Source organism: Marmota marmota, unplaced genomic scaffold, assembly GCF_001458135.2.
Source record: "Marmota marmota marmota unplaced genomic scaffold, marMar, whole genome shotgun sequence".
NCBI lineage: Eukaryota > Metazoa > Chordata > Mammalia > Rodentia > Sciuridae > Marmota > Marmota marmota.
The window spans coordinates 146,570-165,553 of record NW_025999945.1 but is presented as its reverse complement, the minus strand read 5'-3'; the positions used below and the strand labels follow the sequence as shown (position 1 = coordinate 165,553).

Sequence of the window (18,984 nt, the reverse complement as noted above, 5' to 3'; positions counted from 1 at the left end):
GGGTATTACTACGATGGATGGAGGGAGTAGAGAGAGGAGGAGGAGGGGAGGGGAGAGGTGGGGAGGTGGGAGTGTGGAGGATGGGAAAGGCAGCGGAGCACAACAGACACTAGTATGGCAATTTGTAAATCAATGGATGTGTAACTGATGTGATTCTGCAATCTGTGTATGGGGTGAAGGTGGGAGTTCATAACCCACTTGAATCAAAGTGTGGAATATGATATGTCAAGAAATTTGTAATGTTTTGAACAACCCACAATAAAAAATAAAAAAAAAAAAGATTTAATGGGAAAAAAAAAAAACTTTTACTAAACTGGGAATCATAAAGGTGCTATCTCACTTATAGCGCTTGGTAAAAGAAGTATTTGGGTATTTAGTTTGAGACATTAGTACTTATTCTAAAAGCCCACAAGATGGGGATGTTTCTCAGTGAAAATATTCTTCCATTTCTCATCTGTATTTCTTTCCTCCTCTGTCTCCACTCTCCTTATTTCCATTTCCCATTGCCTGGCCAAGCAGCCAGGCATTTAGTGAACTCCGTTTTCCTCCAGTGACAATTCCTCTCCTCCATTCATGTTCTAGCCCACTGGGGTTTCCTCTCATTCATGCTGGTTTGGGGGCTTCCTCCACTGCTTGAACTTCATTGACTCTGGGTGGCTGAAAGCCTTTGAATTCATCATGAACTATTTTGCATTATTTCTGTAATGTGGCCCTCTTCTTTCTGAAGAGATGTGTGTCGCAGGAAGAGTTGTTAGAGGACCCTCACCTCCTGTGCATAATTCCCCACCTTGAGTGTGTGTAGAACTGGTGACTAGGATGGGATATCATGGCTATGGTTGGGAGATGATCAAGTTCATCAATAGAGAGATCCATGTTGAAGAGCCCTTAAAAGAGTTCAGAGAGATTCAAAGCAGATATTTTTTTTTCTTGGCTTTGAATGTGCAAACAACATGTTGTGGATAGGGTCACATAGTGGGAATGGCTTTTACAGTCTCTCCACTGTAAGCAGATAAGAAAGAGGGGTCCTCAGTCCTACAACTGCTAGGAACTAAATTCTACCAACAACTAATGAGCTATGGCCAACATTTTGATTTTTACCTGGAGACTGAACAGAATACCATGTGAATCATGCCTGGATCTCTGGCCTATGTAACTGTGACAGATAGATGTTGTTTTAAATTGCCAGTTTGTGGTAATTTGTTTCAGCAATAGAAAACTAATACATTCAGTCTTCCATGTTAAGATGTAGGACAGAGGACCCTTACTCTTTTCTCTGTTGCTATACCCAGAAGGAACTGGATAAGAAACTATTAGGAGAAGAGGGTCCCCATGGGATGGGAGGGGTATCTGAAGGGACCTCCATTGACCCTATTCACTTTTTTGGTAGAGCACTAATGCAAATGACTCAGGCATTTTCTCTCCTATTCACTAAGCACAAAACACAAAATTAAGGTGATTTTACCCTAATGACCCTCAATTTTTATTCCCATATCACTTGGATATGGATCTTGAATAATGAAGTTTTCCTATATGGCCTGTATGCTGTTTGCCTCAGCTCCCCATTGAGTTGGCTGGTTTGTGTCCCTCATAGGAATTGACTTGATATAGCTGAGCTCATCAATACCACACAACAGCTAAATAAATTTATGCCAGGATCATTGGAAAAATGGAAGAGAAAAACAGTGTCACAATGATTTTTAGTTGTTTTTAAAACAGTCCACATTTTCATTTACATTACCATATCATTGGGATTCCAAGCTCTTTTTGTATTTCATATGCAGTTTTACAATCTTTAAAGAAAGCATGATGATCATGTTTCACAATTTCAGCTAAAGCATTCTTAGAAAGTCAGAAGGGATTCTAAGTTCAGGGGTCTGTCCTAGGTAGGTCCTGGACACACTGAAACATTCTGGGTTCTTGGAGAACAGGAGGAATGAACACATTCACAGCGAACCTGCTGTCTTGTGGGAATTAAAGCCTGAAAATAATTCTAAGGAATATTTGTAATAGTATTCTAACTCCGAGTGCTACCGCCAAGCATCACCCAATTTATGATGAGTTTTAAAACATAGCTAAGAAGGTAAACTTGCTTCTGGAGTAGAAGAAATCCATAAAGACACGTCTAAGCCAAGCATTATTATCTCCTAATGTCAGGAGAATATCTCTTATAGGATCTCAGGTATTTAAAATTGTTACACTTGGAAATGAACATTGTCAATCACAGAGTTGAAATGAAGAACTTCTGAGGCCCCTTCAGTTCATGAACAGTAAATCCAGCCTCTGCTCTAGGATCTTACAGAAAAGCCACAGCTGGGCTGGGGGCTTTGGTCTTTCCTGAAGCTTGGGTGGGGACAATAACTCAAAGATGCTCCCTTTTGTGGCATCCCCTGCCTGTCCCCTTCATAGGTATGATATACCCAGCATGCCCTTACTTGCTCTTTCTCTTGTGATCTTTATTGAAAGAAGAGCCACCACTATCCACCCCTGGGACTCAAGCCAGAAGCCTGGCAGCTGTCTTGGATTTCCCACACCCATTCTTTACCCTTTTGGGGACCAAATGCCCTTTGGTTTCCTTCTTAATTCTTACATCACATGAGACACCATAGTGTGGTGGTTAAGTGCAGAAACACTGGCATTTAATGTGTTTCACAAATAGGGTGGAATCATTCAGCCTTAAAAAGGAAAGAAATTCTGATGATATTTGAATCAACCTTGAAGACAGTATGCTAAATGAACCAAGCCTGCCACAAAAAGACAAATACTGTGTGACTCAGATGAGGCATGTAGAATAGTCAAAATCATAGATACACAAAGTGGAATGGTGGCTTCTGGGGGCTGGGAGTTTTCATTCAGTGGGCATAGAGTCTTAGGTTTGCATTATGAAAAGAGTCTCAGTGCTGATTGGTGATGTTTGCCTACCAATATTAACTTACTTAACACACTTAGTCCACTCAGGATTGGTTATGATAGTAAATTTTAAGTTGTGTTTGATTACAATAAAAAATTGGAAAACATGAGACAAACTGGCATATACAGTGAGGGAAAATACCTGTTATTAATGACAGATAGACTCCAGGGTATGTGTAAATATTCTGGGAGGCCTGACTGCAAAGTACAGCTAAAGTTAAGACATGTGCATAAGAGATGATGTGCTTTCACTGGGCAGTCTCCAAATAAATGATAAAACAAGAGGTAAAATACTCAGTTCCATTCCTTATTTTAAAATCTTTATTTTCTGAGTTGATTTACACATGATGAGGGTTCTCATGGCTAGCTGCCTGACAATGATAGAGAGGCCCTGTAGATCCCGCCTTTCAGAGTCCTGCAACCTTGGTTGGCAAGAGCTCTCCCTCCAAGGCTATTTTCTTGGATTGCAGTGTTGAGGGAAAGGTCACTCAAATTCTTCCCATTCTTATAATTAAAGAAGGAGATTTGGAGCCAGGAGGCATTTCTTTCTTTTCTTTCTCTCTCTCTCTTTCTTTTGTTGTAGGTGGAACCAATGCCTTTTTTTTTAAGAGAGAGAGAGAGAGAGAGAGAGAGAGAGAGAAGAGAGAATTTTTTAATATTTATTTTTCAGGTTTCGGTGGACACAACATCTTTTATTTTATTTATTTTATGTGGTCTTGAGGATCGAACCCAGCACCCTGCGCATGCCAGGCGAGCACGTTACCTCTTGAGCCACATCCCCAGCCCATGCCTTTATTTTTATTTATTTATTTTTATGTGGTGCTGAGGATTGAACCCAGTGCCTCACTCGTGCTAGTCAAATGCTCTACCATTGAGCCACAACCCCAGCCTCCAAAAGGCATTTTAATCAGCAACTTCACAGGGCAAAGCCTCCTGGTGATTTGATCTTATGGGGATTCCAAGTTCTGCTCAATCTCCTCAGCTAGCTCTGAAGGAGGAAATTGTTGAGGCATTGCTGGAATTCTACTGGCAGTACCGGGCAGGGGTTCCTGCTCCAAGGCCTCCTCCTCAAAGGGTTCTGTTAGTTCCTGATTGAAAGCAGGGGAAATCACTTTCTAAATAGGAGACAAAAAAAGCAAAAAAGGTATTAGTTGTCATGGCTTGAATTAGGAATGTCCCCCGCAAAGCTCATGTTAAAGCATGGTCCCCAATGTGGCAAGTTCAGAGGTATCTCTTTTAAGAGGTGGTTGGATCATGAGGGCTGTGACCTCATCAGTGCATTAATCCATTTGATGGATTAATCATTTGAATGGACTGCTTGGTGGATGGTAACTGTAGGCAGGTGGGGCATGGCTAGAGAAGGTGGGTTACTGAGGACATGCCTCAGGGATTCTATATTTTGTCTCTGGTTCTTCACACTCTCTCTGCTTTCTAGCTGTCATGAGTCCAGTTAGTTTTCCCTATCACACCCTGCTGCCATGATGTTCTGCTTAACCTCATGCCCACAACTATAACCAGAGCAGAGCATAGACTGAGGTCTCTGAAACCATGAGCCCAAAATAAACTTTTCCTCCCCTAAGTTAGTTGGGTATTTTGGTCACAGTGACAAAAAGCAGACTAATACATGAGTAGAGGCTAACCACACTCTGGAAACACTCTCAAGAATGGCAGGAACACAATGTTGCTATTTTCATGCCAAAGACTAAGTACAAAACTGAAATACAGCTGCCATAGCAAAGCAGACCATCAAATCTGCTAGGATCAAGTGACTCACCAATGATGTAACTGCCTCCGGAACAAAACTCAACACCTTTGAAAGGAAATGCAACATGGTCTAGGCTCCCTAGAAAATACCACCTACAATGTTCAGCATAGGAGTAAAAATTACTAGACGTAGGAGGGAGTAGGAAAATGTGAACCATAATCTAGTGAAAAAGTATTCAATTGAAAGAGACCTGAAAAGGTCACAGATGCCAGAATTAGTTGACAAGGACTTAAAAAAATGATTAAAACTTTTCAAAATTTTAAGGGGAAAAATGGACATATTGTTTGAAAGAGTATATCAGCAAAGAAAATGGAAATTATTTTAAAAAAGAGAACTAAGCTGGGTGTAGTAGCACATATCTGTAATCCCAACCACTCAGGAGGTGGAAGTAGGAGGACTGCAAGTTTGAGACCAGCTCGGACAACTTAGTGAGACTCTTAAAATAAAATTTCAAAAAGGCATGAGGGTGTAGCTCAGTGGTAGAGCACTTGCCTAGCATGTGTGAGGTCCTGGGTTCAATCCCCAGCCAGTACCACAAATGAGAAAGGAAAAAAAAAAAAAAAAGGGCAGGGGCCAGTTAGAAGTTCTAGAACTGAAAAGTATAATATCTGATTTTTTTTTATAAAAATCCTAACATAGGGTACTGGACATTGCAAAAGAGAGTGTCTACAAACTTGAAGCCAGATCAACAGAAATTGTCCAAACTGAAGTATAGAGGGGGAAAGATGAGCAGGGCCCTCAGGGACCTATGAAACAATTTCAGGTGATTGTAGTCTCTTGCTGAGGTAGGAGTCCTTGGAATCTAAGCCCCAGGGGCTACCTCCACTCCATCTTTGCCTAGAAGTCTCAGAGCCTCATTCCATACTGAACCTTAAGGGACCGGGCAGAGAGCTCTGGGTGAAGCACTTGGTCACATGATCTTTAAGACCCTTCTGTATTCAAAGTATTGAGTCTATGCAGCAAATACCTGTATTGATTTTTATGAAAATGTTTTCCTAAAACATGAATGCTTCGGAGCTTTATAAACAACAAGAATTGCTTTCTGACTAATATACAAAATTATGGTTTATATTGTCAAAGCTCCTCTGTTTAGTGAAGAGAAACCCATATAGGTCAAGCCTCGCTGGCTCTCTTTGCCTGGACTCTACTGTTACCCACTCTATGGAGCTCTTCTTGATTCCTGTAATTGGAATGACCTCTGCCACACTGAGAACTCTGTTTCTATTCTTCTTTTGACACTTCCTCTAGACTAGTATTCTATCTGGGGTACTCAAGAAAAAAATTAACAAAGTCTTGTTAAGACAAAAACAAAGATGGTTTTAAAGGATTAAGGGAGGGAAATCTGGCAAAGCTTTGAGTGTAAACTAGCAGTACTGCTGAAATTTCATGAAATCCCTCCTGGGCCTGTTTGAAACCAGATTTACCAGTACTAGTGATGCAAAATTTACAGGTAGCCAATAGCAAGGGATAGTCCATAATCCACCTTGAGCCAACTTGGAACCAGATCTTGGTTCCCACTACCTCTTTGCCTTTTATCTCGCCCTTTCAACTTCTACTTGGAAATTAACTCAGAACTGAATGATGTGCTTCTCCCTTGCCAGGCAGGTGATCCTTTCAGCTCTATTTTAAATCCCTGTTGAGTTCTCTTTGTTTATTCCCTTCTAACAAGTGGAATCAATTTTCATAACCACAACTTGCACATGAACTCTTTCCTAAAAGTGAGAACTTGCACACAGCCCAGGCATTATGTCTCAGTTCCCATCTTCCCTTACAATTTCCTTGTCTCACACTTGGTAAAAGAAAGGTGAACCTGTTGCTTTTCAAAATCTTGCTGAGGAATATTGCTGCAGGGTGCAAAATATCCTCAGTGTGACTCAAAATACCAGAGTGCGCAAAGTTTTTTTCAATAAAGCTACCACAAAACTAGGGTGGAGACTTGGGAGTCTATCATCTTGTATTTTTATTTTTATTACCAGTGAAACATGGTGTTAGAAAATGATTGGGTTGTCAGTAAGGTGATAGTGACTTCTGCTTACTGAGCCTCATTTCTTCCATCCCCCCAAAACTGCTTCAAGCATGAACCCTTTCTGAGGGAGAGCTCCTTAGATCACCTCAAAAAATAGCATAAAACCATCTTTCTTTTAATTTATTTACATATGTTCAGCCTTTAAAATAAATTTACTTATTGTTTATGAGGTTGCTGAGCATTTTATTATAAATGAAAATAAGTTTAATATATGCATATTTTCAAAGTCGGTTTTGGAAACCAGCAAAAGTTAGTGACTTGTACCAGACTGCACTAAAGACTCAAATGCACAGGATGTAGTGATAGTTGAATAAGATTCAGATCTCCAGCCTGACATCCCCATTAAGTGAATTATCTGTTCTGGCATAATGTAATTTTTGGAAAGCATAAAATGGCAGGGGACATCTTTTAGGAAATTGTAGAAAAGATTGTGGGAGATAAAAGATTTGCTTGTTAGAGTGATGAATGTACAGTTTTTTCCATCTATTCTGAACTACGAATTTATGTTCATTATTATAGCTTCAAAGAGGAGGCACCAGAGGCTCGACACCTAAGCAGAATATAATAATAATATACCAAATAGTTAATGTAATCATATGCATTAAGTATGCACTGATAACAATCATGTTTGGTTTCTGAAAAATACTGAATAATTTTTGAACAAGGGCTCAAGGATTTCATGAAAAAAAATATTTGTTCCAGGTGAACAGATTGTTTTAAAAAAATCTAGATGTGTATGTCAGTAACATCAGTAGCATTTTCTGAATCTAACATGAATTTGCCTTGAACCTTCCCTATGTCATTGACAAGACCTGGTTCAGACATAAATGTGGGACAGGGAGGGAAAGTTGACTAAAGGGGCCTCAGTGTGCTCAGCACGGTGGTGGCGGCTGCCCTGGGGATTTCCTGGAGTCCATCCCTGGGATAGGAATGGGCCATGGTGAGTTCCCCCTTCCTACCTTGTGACACTCTTCACACTTCTGTTGAATCTGAAGCTCTTCTTGTTTCAACATTGCTGCCATTTCCTTTTCCTTGAGGCTGTTCTCATATTCCTCCATCAGCTGGATCTGTTCTCGCATATTCTGGGGTAATGTCACAGGCTCAAGTCAGGTCAGCACCAAGAGGTCTTATAAGGGGGCCCGCCATCCCTGGGGATAGTCCTGGACCCAGGCCCTTTAAGCATATGGAGTTTCTTCCTGTAACTAACTTTAGCCTGCTGGCAGCTCCAAACCCACCAACTCCACACCCCTGAGTTGGATTCCAGCTGCAGACTAAGTCATCCTGGGAAGGTGAATGAACCAAAACCCTCCTGGCCAACTCCAGGACTCTGCCTTGGATCCCAGTCCCTCCAGGGAAGCTGAGCCCTCCCTAGACACACTTGCACACACACACACACCTTTTCATTTGCTAGAGCTATTTTCCTGTAATGGTAAAGCCAGTGAGCCAGGTACTCTATTGGGTCACTGGGCCGAAACTTTGCCACTTCTGCCAGTGCCTGGGACAAGGAATTTCCAAAGCACTTCTTCAGATATTCCGTTTCCATCCTGGGGACCTGGGAAGCATCCAAACAGACACATTCTTGTACACAGGTAATCATATCTTAAAAACAGATTCATTCTAACCAATTCAGATTTATTTTAGGATAAATATGAGATGTTACTTGGTCTCACCCATGTTCATCAGCTACCCATGGCTGTGACAAAATACCTGAGGTAATCAACACATAAAGATGAATTTATATTTGCCAGTAGTTTCAGTCTATGGGTGCTCAGCAGAACACCATGGCAGGGAGCATCAGGTGGAGCAGAGAAGCTCTTCTTATAGTGGCCAAAAACAAACAGAAAAAGAGGAAGCAGTCAGGGTCTCACAGTCCCCTTTCAAGGGTTTCCACTGGGCCTCACCCCTGTAGAGTTGCACCATCTCCCTATAGCACCTCAGGCTAGAGACTGAAATGGCAGCATCTGGCTTTTTGGGACATTTAAAATCCAAACCACAGAACCACTCTTCTCAAAAGAACCAACAAATGTATACTTGCCAGTAGGCCTTATGTTCAAGCAGACTTTTGTTCTAAAGCTCTCCAGCACCTGGCTCCCTGACAAACTCCATGTTCCTGAAAGTTACATATTTAAACTCCAGAAGAATCCAGGGAATAACAGAGGGTCAGATCTAGCCTTCGCATTTTCTGGAGGCGTTTTTTAGTTTATTCCTCCCTGGAACTCTTTCTCTCCATTTTTCAGTTTAAGGAAGGAAGGAGAGAGAAAGAGAGAGAGAGATGTGAAGCTAAAAAGGAAAAACCAGTGTTTCCCAGCTCTGGGGGCTGCAGGGCCTAGAAGCCAAGTGCTTGAGCAGCAAGGAGAGCCCTGAGCACTGGGAAAGTGTTTTCAAACATCCCTCATCATGAAAAGGGCATTGGAGCTCCTCAAGAAACAGCTGGCTCCAAGCCAGGTACAGGAAAAGCCTAAAGTGCCTGATCACTCACTGTGCCAGAAAGTAAAGGAGTTCTAAAGAACTGAAAGGTTGAGGACCCTGGAGCCATGTTCAAGTGGCTCCTACAGCCAAATATGGGACAAGTTGATCACTAAAATAAATAAATGAGTGTAATAGATTTGTTAACCTAAATAACAAACAGATTCTCCAAAAATTAAGTTTATACAGGAGTAGCACTGCAACAGGAAAACATACACTACCTGAAAACTGTGCATTCACAGAGGCTGAGGCCAGGGAAGGGGTGGTTGCTGGTGGTGGGACTAGGGATTGAACCCAGGGGTGCTCTACCACCGAGCTGCATCCCATTTTACTTTCACTTTGAGACAGGGTCTCTGACCCACCTGGCCTAGAACTTGCTATTCTTCTGTATCGGTCTCCCAAACTGCTGGGCACAACAGTGCCCAGGTCCAGGGGAGGTTTACAAACGCAAAAAGAGGAGGATTTTATCAATATTTTGAACAATAATCCTTGATCATGAAGAATCCATAGCAAGGGTGACATCAGTGCAAGATTAGACTGTTGCTGGGCAAATGTCCTTGCAGAGATATTCTGTTTCAGGTTGCACTGGTGTTTGTGCAAGGCTGTGGCTCTGGCAGTCTTTTGCCATAGTTCCTATTATCAGGCACATGTGTGTGAGATCCTGTCCTTCACGGCCTGAGAGCCTGACTTATTATTTGTTTCTTTGGACTTAGCACAAGTGGCTGTATTTTTATTCTGATAAGTTTCACAAATAACTCAGAATAAAAAAGTATCCATAAGTCCATCCCAAAACAAATGTAGATGAACAGGGAAAAAACTAAGTTCCTTCCCAGAGTAGAATGCTGATTAATAAAGGTGGAAAGAATAATGGAAGTTTCAAAATTGCTATTTTATAACCATTGTAGTATAACTGAATCAAGCTGGAGTGCTAAAACACATCATTAATGGGTGAATGACTATTGGTTTATTTTATTTAAAATTGTTTTTTTGTATTGGGGGATTGAACCCAGAGCTACATTCCCATCCCTTTTTATTTTGAGACAGGATCTCCCTATATTGCTAAGGGGCTCGCTAAGTTGCTGAGGATTGCCTCAAACTTGTAACCTTCCTGCCTCAGCCTCCTGAGTCACTGAGAAAATGGCCATGCCCCATCCTGCCTGAGCAGGTAAATAATATTTGATAAGGAACAGGATATTTACATGGCCTCAAAGTTTCTCTCCAAAAATATGCATTAATTTTTCAAAAGGGAAACATAGAAATTTTATAGTGGTGCAATCTGGCCAACACAACCTTAACCAAGTGATCAAACTGAGTATCACCAGTGAAGCAACAAAGACATCCCATACCTCCTGCTGGGATGCCCTTCCTATGGCACATTATACATTTCTGTGAAGTCCTGTCCAAATGTAAAATTAAATCCAACTGAGAAAAACATCAAGCAAAGTAAATTGAGAAACAGTCTACAACTGGACTATACTCTTCAAAATATTATGGGCCAGGCTGTATGGGCAATAACTAGACTCATGTAAGAAATGCTTCTCCCATGGGAAAGCCCCACCTCTGTACCCATTACTAATTGCCTAGCATAGTATACTTAGCAACACAAAATAGCAATTCTTATACAATGTAAAATTGTTCTCATTGGTCTCCGTTTTTCTTGGGCAATGTGCCTTATCGGGGAATAATTGATTAGATGTTAGTTGATATTCTTTAACTTGTACTCAACTAGGGTCACTTTGACCCATTTCTCTTTTGATTATGATTATGGAAAATCCCATGAGAAATACTGAATGAGAATGAAAATATGATTAAGGACATTGCATTCTTTCACTAATGGCTTTATTCAGTTTCTGTATATCCTGCTTGCTTGCTTGCTGGTTGCTATGTCAACCTGGATGTGGTTTTTGTCTTTAAATATCCTAAAATGTTGAGGCTGTAGGCTGTTTCCTGCAGAGACAACTTGGTCCTGCAGGGAGCAGTCCTGGTTGGTCAGAATAAAGACTCTTCAATTTGGGTAAAACTGGGACTTGATGTGTTTTCTAAGCGACCTGCCCCACAATGTCAAGGTCATAAAAAGAGATAGGGAAGAAATAAAGAGAAAAGCGGACTAAACACATGATACTAGTTTTTTTTTTTTTTTACAGAAAAAAGAATTCTGTAAAAGATATTGTTGGGAAAATTGTATAAATAAAATGCAAACTGTAGATTATACAGTAGAATTTATTAACTTTATTGTGAATAATTGAAATTTGAGTGAAATTTAATGTATCCCAAAGGTCTCTGTGTCCTAATACTTGAAATCTATAAATATGTTAGCTTATATGGCAAAAGGGACTTTGTAAATGTGATTAAATTAAGCATCTTGAGATGGGAAGTAGATTATCCAAGTGAGTATAATGTAATCACAAGGTTCATTCTAAGACAGATGAGCAAGGTCAGACAGGGAGGGCAACATGGTGAGAGAGCAGAGGGAGAAGAGGTGATGTTGTCAGGAATGGATTCTCCTCCAGATCCCCCAAAAGGCTGCTGACACTTTGCTTTTAGCCCTGAAGACTCATTTTGGACTTCTGACCTCAATAACTAAAAGAATAAATTTGTGTTTAAAGTCACTGAGTTTGGTGTAGGTGTGGAGGGTGGGAAGGAGGGTGGATGGTGTCTCTTTCTGCCAATCTGTGGCCCAACTAAACTAATGAATGAGGATTAACAATCTTCTGCACCCTTTTCACTCAGTGTGGTCTGATGACAAAAGAGCACTGGAATTCTATCACCTGAGGGCTTATGGAAATGCAGACTCTCAGGTCCCACCCAGAGCTAAGATTCAGAATCTTTACTTTAACATAATCTCCAAGTGATTTGTACCTAGAAATCCACCTTGTCATTGCAGAACTGTCCATACCAGGAGGAAGAGCCATCAACTCTGCATTCCCAGGGTGACTCTCCATTCCCTGTTCATTGGGTAGCTGTCACACTGCTTAGGTGTGACAAACCCTACTGGGAGAACTTATCCCTTTTGCTTGGCACACAGTGGGTGCTCGGTAAATACATCTTATGATGTGTGTGGGCCCAGATTAGAGCTTCTGTTTCCTTGATTCATCAGTGCCCACTCTGGCAATTACTACTCAACCAGCTTTTATTGATGCCTCTCCTACCAGGTAATGCTACACCCATAAATTAAAACAGAACCCGGGAAGTTGGCCTGGTCATGCATGTCTGTAAACTCAGACACTACGGAGGAGGCTGAGGCAGGAGGATCACAAGGTGCAGGTAAGTTTGGGCAAATTAGTCAGGTTCCGTCTCAAAATAAAAAATAAAAAGGGTTGGAGATGTAGCTCAGTGGTAAAGCGCTCCTGGGTTCAATCCCTAATACCGCAAAAACTGACATAACAAAGAAACAAACAAACAAACAAAAAACAACATAGGAAATGTTAGCAGAGTATTTTGCACACACGCCTGGGCCCGGTTACAGTGCAATCGTGAGAGTCCGGAGGTCACCAGGAAGTACCAAAGTGCGGAGGCGTGACACTGCCAGACCACGCAGCATGCAGCGAGTCTCCCAGGGGCTGTGGTCTCCTGCTTTCTAGGTCTGGCAGTCCCTCAAGGCTCCTTCCAGAAAGTCCGCTGCCCCTTCACCTCTCCCACACAGAGCCGGTCCACCCGCCAGGTCTGAGGGTTCTTTTCAGCAAGCGCCTGCTCCCAGCTTCTGGGTGGCAAGCCTCCTCATATCTCCCCTCCGCGCGCCCCCCGTCCTTCGCGCGAGTCCCCTCCCGTAGGGCGCGCGTTTCCGCTCCATCCCCCACGACGCACCCTCAGCTCACCGTTCCGCGCGCGCCCCTGCCGAGAGGACGCCTGCTCTGGCCCTGGATGGGAGCGCTCGTTGCCTAGCACCGGGACGCGATTAGCAGATTGGGATGGGCGCATGCGCCGGGTGCGCGCACCAAGAAGGGAGGAGCCCTTTTCTCAGAACGGTTCCTCTCGCCTAGCAGAGGCGGTTCTCACGGTTGGACCTTGAGGACGGCACAGGTCTCCACCCCAAAGGCCGAGGGAGAGTTGGTTCACTCCTGGGAGCTCCGTGGGTCGCCACTCTGTGGATCCGCTCCTCCTCCTCCCAATCCCTGCCTTCATTTCCGTCTTCTTCCCCACCCTTTTCTGTCTCCTCCCTCTAGGCCCCCTTTCCTGCACCTTCTCCTTTTGCCTCTGGTTCTTTTTCTCCTCCTCCTCCTCTTCCCTCTCTCCCTATCCTCCTCCCGGCTTCCTAGCAGGATCCCTGGATCCCGGGAAGAGACTCTTCTGCAGACCCAAATAGGAAAAGTGACCTACAAGCCCCAGGTTGATGGTTGCCAGATAAAATACTGATAAAATACTGCAAGGCTATGTAAATTTGAATTTCAGATAGACGGATTGCTTTCTAGTAGGAAAATGGTATAGAAGTTATTTATTGTTTCTCTGAAGTTCAAATTTAATTGAATCAGCTCTTTTTAAATTTAACTTTGGTACCTCTGCCTGAGTACCTTACCTTCTTATTCAGCTGCCAGTTCTCCCCCAGGCTGGTTCTCCCACCTTTTAATGGCTGCAGAAGCTTCTTCAGGCCAGAATTAACCCTTTCTGTAGAAAGGGCTTTAGTGGCCTAGGTCCCTAGTGGTGCAAATAAAAACAACATTACTTAATGCAGGAGAGATGGGCACTATTGTAGGTTCATGGACAGGGACCAGATGTTAAATGAGAGGCCCAACAAGCAACCCTTAGGTCCCAATGATAAGGCTGTGACGGATACACACTGAACTTGGCTTACCCTAAGGCCAGAGGTTCTCCCCTTCCCACGTGTTATCCTTCTGGAGCAGCAGCAGAACTCCCTTCCCTTTTTCATGTTACTCACTTCAAATGACCTGAGATGTCTGTGTAGCACTGTTTTTTGAGTGGATCCCACTGAAGAAGCACAGTGAAGACTGTTCCAAGTCAGTAGCAATAATGCTTTTCTCTGTGTGATTAGGACACTAATACCAACTTAATAGGAAATTAGGTCCATTTTTGAGTCACTTTTCTGTTTTCAATTTTGAGTTTTTTGGACTATGTTTATGCATACAACACATACTTGTTCCTTTCCCCACTGCTGTTGCGAATGCAAAAGATAACATGTCATTTCTGGACCTTGCTTTTTTTCACTTCATTTTGGGTCCTAGAGAACATTTCTTGTTTTAGAGAGCATTGTCCTTCTCTTTTATGCCTGCACAAGAATCCAGGGTGCTGTATCTCATTGATCCCTAGTATATGAACATCTGAATGGTATTCCAGTTTGACTATGGTAAATGAAAGTGCAAGTAACTATGTACATATGCCATTTATACTTTTGCTAGTATATCATTGAGATAGTATTCAAGAAGTGAGATTGGTGGATCAAACACATGATTTTCTAGATTTTTGTCAGTTCCCCTCTGTAGGATTGTATTTTGCTCTTGGACCAACATCTCATGACAGAAGAAAAGCCTTGAGGCTTATGGATGGACCTCAAAATATCAGTGTTTCTGAAATTTTATGCAAAATGCTAGGTGCAGTTGTCCAGGGATGGATCTAGACACATTGGCATTTTGTCTACTGTCATTACCAAGGCTCTTCCTTCTCTTTGTTGCCTTGTGAATTTTATTGTCCCTTTAGGAAAGGTTCTCCTAGGGTGACATCTCAGCTAACTTCAAATTTAGCTGAGATGTTACCCCTAAGAGAACTTCTTCTGTGACTATGTGAGCTGCTTGGAGAAGGAGCAACTTCCTTGAGTTGCATGGGAAAGCTCAGGGAATGAGAAATGATCTCTGTCCTGCAGGTGAGGAGATATTTTTTTCCTGTTGAGAGGAAGGGATCATCTTCATGTACAAAAATCACAATGATGGAAAGGCATAAAGTGTTATCAGCAGAGTGGCAGGATGTTCAGTGGAGCAAGAGCCCAGGGTGTGTTGTGGGCAGGGGAGTTGCCTGGAAGCAAACCTGAAAAGAAATTTGGGGCCAGGTTGTGAGAAGCCTTTTTTTTGGTCAGCTTTGTGTTGCTGTGACTGAAGGACCTGACAAGAACAAAGTAGAGGACGGAAAGTTTTTATTTGGGCTTAGGGTTTCAAGGTTTAATCTGTGGTCAGCCTACTCTTTAGCTCTGAGGTGAGGCAGAACATCATGGCAGAAAGGTGTGGTAAAAAGGAAAAGGAAAGCAGTTCAAGACATGGCAACCAGGAAGCAGAGAGAGAGCTCCACTCACCAAGGACAAAATATATACCACAAAAGCACACCCCCAGTGCCCTACCTGCCTACAGTTACCACCCAGTTAATCAGCATCCATGGATTACTCCACTGATTAGGTTAAATCTCTCATAATCTAGTAATTTTGCCACTGATTATTCTTGCATTTTCTCACAAACACCAACTTTTGGGGACATCTCATATCTAAACCATAATAGAGCCTTGTATTCTATTCTTTTATACTCTTAACCTTGGAAATACACGGAATTTTAATGTTGAGACTTTTTGTAAAGATGGCATACGTGGTGTAGGAGGAACATCTTAGTAGAGTGTAGGGTGAAGCCCTAGAATCGAGAAGTGAGTACCAACTCTTCAATCTGAACTGTCCACTTATGCTCTTTTTGCCTGGACTTCCTCAATCTGCTCAGTGGGGAATTGTGATACCCAAAGTTTTAGGTATGTTGTGAGGATTAAATGAATCAGGTATTGCTTGGCATAAAGTCAACTTGAAGTCAATAATCCCTTTCTGTCTCATGCACTGGACTTAAAAGCCCTTCAGGATTTTTAACTATTTTAGCTGTAATGATTTTAGAACAGCCCTTTTGGAAGCTGTTAGAAGTTTCCTCGGGGCAGTTTGCTTATGCCACCCATACTGGGAAGTACCCATGATAGAGTAGAGTGCTTTGTTGGTCTCATTGACTTTACTCCTATTGTATTGTAACTGAAAGCCTGCACTAATGCAAAATGTTTATTTTTTTAGAGGTTTTTATTTACGAGTTAGAAATGGAGTCGTCATATCTTCAAAAGCACCTTGGAATGTGTCTAACTCTAGGTCTTGCAGAAGTAGCAAGAGTTCGCCCAGCGGATCCAATAGAATATTTAGCATTGTGGATTTACAAGTATAAGGAAAATTTAACCATGGAACAACTAGTAAGTATGAATTTCCTTTTATGAAATAAGAAATGTAAAATAATTGGTTCTTTTTTTTTAAAGATTCCATGTGTTAGCAATAAGAAATCAAATATATGCTCAAAATGGGTGGGAAAGGCAAACCTTTATTTCTGCCAAAAGGGCTTGCTATAGGAACCTGGCTAGCAAGAGCACCTGGGCTGGCTCTGCAGGTTTATACACCTAATGCAGCACTGCCCTTCACCCTGATTGGAGGACTCCAGGGTACAACCTAGGCTATTGGCTAATTTTAAAATTCAGGTGGGCAAAAGGGAAGGACTATAATTTGATCCAATTAAGACTGAATACTTTATTCTGAAAATGGACCACCAGACTATTTCTCATACATGTTATTTCTATTGTAAAAAATAGTATGTATTATGAAAAATAACATGTGAAAACACAGGAGAAAAAATACCCAAATAAGATTTCTGTTTACATTTTTTAGTTATTTTCTTCTACAGGTAGTCTTTTTTTTACATGTTTGCCTGTAGATTTTCTTTTTACATACCTGTGGTCATTCTCAATGTATAATTTTAATTTTGTGCTCTTTGTTCAGATAAAACACACATCTCCCCCAATTACTATATCGCTTCTAAATGGATGGACTATAATTTGCTTGCCCGTTTTCCTATTGTTGGTGAAGTTTTCAAGATCATTTTTGAATTGTTTGGTCTCTAATGAGTCACGTACTATTGCTTTTAACCATGCTAGAGGCAACAAGAAATGGTGGACTTGGAGCATGAAAGAGAATTGGCTCGGAGGGAGCAGGAAATTATGGAGCGGCTCAAGGCAGAGGAGCTCTTGTTGCAGCAGGTAAGCAAGAAAGGGAGCTCGGTGGTTACAGGAATTAGTGATGTCAACTTCAGTTCCTCTGCCACAACCCAAACACTGGCAAACTCCTCAGCTCTGGCCACATGGATGTGGCTTCCTGATAGATCCAACTTGCTGCCCTTGTGCATCCTCTTTGTTGCAGAAACAGCAGCAGTGCAGCTGGGAAAACCCAGAGAGCTTGCTGTCATGGAAGACCAGGAGAGAGAGCAGGACCTAAATGGTCTACCATGTCTCTGCTGAACTGAAGAGTGTTCATTCAGGGTGGAGTAAAGTAGGAGATGGCGAGTGAACATAATATTTTCAAGGAGATTTTCAGGAGAGATGAGTTTTTTGTTTTGATTTAGGAACACAGTACGGGGAGTGGGTGACATTAGGAAACTGGATGATTCAGAGTCAGCTTCCCTTGGAGACGAGGAGATGAGGTCTGGAAGATGGTGAGGCAAGTGGAAGGCACTTCTTTGATTATAATGGAAGGACAGAAGAGAGGAGAGGCACATGTGGTTTTCCATGGCACAGGCTGGAAACAGTTTCTGTGTGACTGTTTCCATCTCTGTGAAGTAGGGACCATGACCATCTGCCAAGAATGAATTGGCAAGTGGGAATGTGAAGGGTTGCAGGGGCTTTGGGGAATGAAGAGAGAGTTGACCAAAGAAACTTAGCATTACAGATGGAGTATTCCTAAATTCCTAACCAAAAAAAAAAAAAAATCCTAAATCTGAAATTCTCCAAACCTGAAAGATTTTTCAGTGGCAACATGATACCACATCATGAAATTTTGTTTCTTGTCCAAAATTATATGGAATTACTTGGGTGTATATGAAACATACATGAATTTTGTGTTAAGATTTAGGATCTATCCCCCAAATATATTATTATACATCTGCAAATATGTCAAAATTGAAAAAAAAAACCTCTGAAATTTGATATAATCCTGGTCCCAAGCATTTCTGATAAGGGATACTCAGCTGGTACTTGGTAGCAGTTGATGGATGATCACACATTCATAGTGGTGCCCTTTGGTTTGGTTGTGTCATTATGTGATTTTCCTACTTAGTGCAAGTGTAGAGGAGGCAGACTCCTTGACTAAAGTTGGCCTAGCAGGACTGGGGTAGCAGGACTGGGGGCTGAACATGCTGGTAAGGGAATGAGTGGAGGGAGAGGTCAAGGAGTCTCAGATGGACAGCTCTAGGGTGGCCTCTGAACTAACAATTTTTAGAGAACTCCTGAACTAACTGTAAGCCACCTCTGTAGTTCCACCACAGAAGACTTCACTTTAGAGTCTCAGATCTACACATCTAAAAAAGGGAAAGAAGCCCACTACTTGGATGTGTGGATAAAAAGAAAAATACAAACTAACAAACAGCTTCTCTGCTGAATCTCCCTTGATGCTGAGATAGAAGTGTCTGGGTGCCAAGGTGTCTAGATGAATAGGGCTGTTGAGAACATTGCTGCTCTGAGTCTTCACCCTCAGTTACTTGGCTTATTCTTGAGGGGAAGTGGCAGCATGTTGAGCTGGATGTCAAACCATTCATACAAACAGGCCAGCCATCTCTCCAGCAGCCGCAACTTTGGGGGATTTGTCCTCCTCTGACTGTTCCTATGCCTAGCATCTGCCCCCCTGTCAGAATGACAGGGATTCTGTCTCTGTCTTTTGTTCTTTACTAATGATTTCAGGCTTATCCCTCTGAGCAGGCAAAAGTTCCCTGGTGAAGTGTTGGCCACCCTGGGATATTATATGAATTTCTTTATCCAGCCATCTATAGGTAGACATTTGCTTCCACATTTTGCCTATTCTAAATAATGCTGCAATGATCATGGGAGT

The 18,984-nt window shown here is 42.0% G+C and overlaps 2 protein-coding genes across 3 annotated transcripts in view; one reads left to right on the top strand and one right to left on the bottom strand.

The window, feature by feature from the left end:
* Positions 1 to 3,210: 3,210 nt before the first annotated feature.
* Positions 3,211 to 13,699, bottom strand: Dydc2 (DPY30 domain containing 2). 2 transcript variants are annotated; one of them, XM_048801665.1, is made up of 4 exons: positions 13,678 to 13,699; positions 8,095 to 8,250; positions 7,658 to 7,780; positions 3,211 to 4,022 (listed from the first exon to the last, which is right to left on the bottom strand). In XM_048801665.1, exons 2-4 carry the CDS (start codon positions 8,239 to 8,241, stop codon positions 3,855 to 3,857), a joined length of 438 nt encoding a protein of 145 aa, XP_048657622.1. In that variant the 5' UTR covers positions 8,242 to 8,250; positions 13,678 to 13,699; the 3' UTR covers positions 3,211 to 3,854. The 2 variants fall into 2 exon arrangements, with proteins under 2 accessions (XP_048657622.1, XP_015355539.1); XM_015500053.2 differs by lacking the exon at positions 13,678 to 13,699 and adding an exon at positions 12,980 to 13,100.
* Dydc1 (DPY30 domain containing 1) overlaps positions 13,099 to 18,984 on the top strand; it is an 18,942-nt gene continuing 13,056 nt past the window's right edge. The window contains exons 1-3 of the mRNA XM_048801664.1: positions 13,099 to 13,184; positions 16,141 to 16,310; positions 17,043 to 17,144. Coding sequence (XP_048657621.1) covers positions 16,164 to 16,310; positions 17,043 to 17,144 — 249 coding nt within the window. The 5' untranslated portion in view covers positions 13,099 to 13,184; positions 16,141 to 16,163. The remainder of the gene's footprint in view (positions 13,185 to 16,140; positions 16,311 to 17,042; positions 17,145 to 18,984) is intronic.

Excerpts from the sequence above, each read along its gene's own strand:
- Dydc2 (XM_048801665.1), bottom strand. The coding sequence starts at position 8,241 with ATGGAAACGGAATATCTGAAGAAGTGCTTTGGAAATTCCTTGTCCCAG. Across the intron at positions 7,781-8,094 it reads TAGCTCTAGCAAATGAAAAG|AATATGCGAGAACAGATCCA; the intron begins GTGTGTGTGTGT and ends ACATTACCCCAG. Across the intron at positions 4,023-7,657 it reads AGTGTGAAGAGTGTCACAAG|AAAGTGATTTCCCCTGCTTT; the intron begins GTAGGAAGGGGG and ends TCTCCTATTTAG.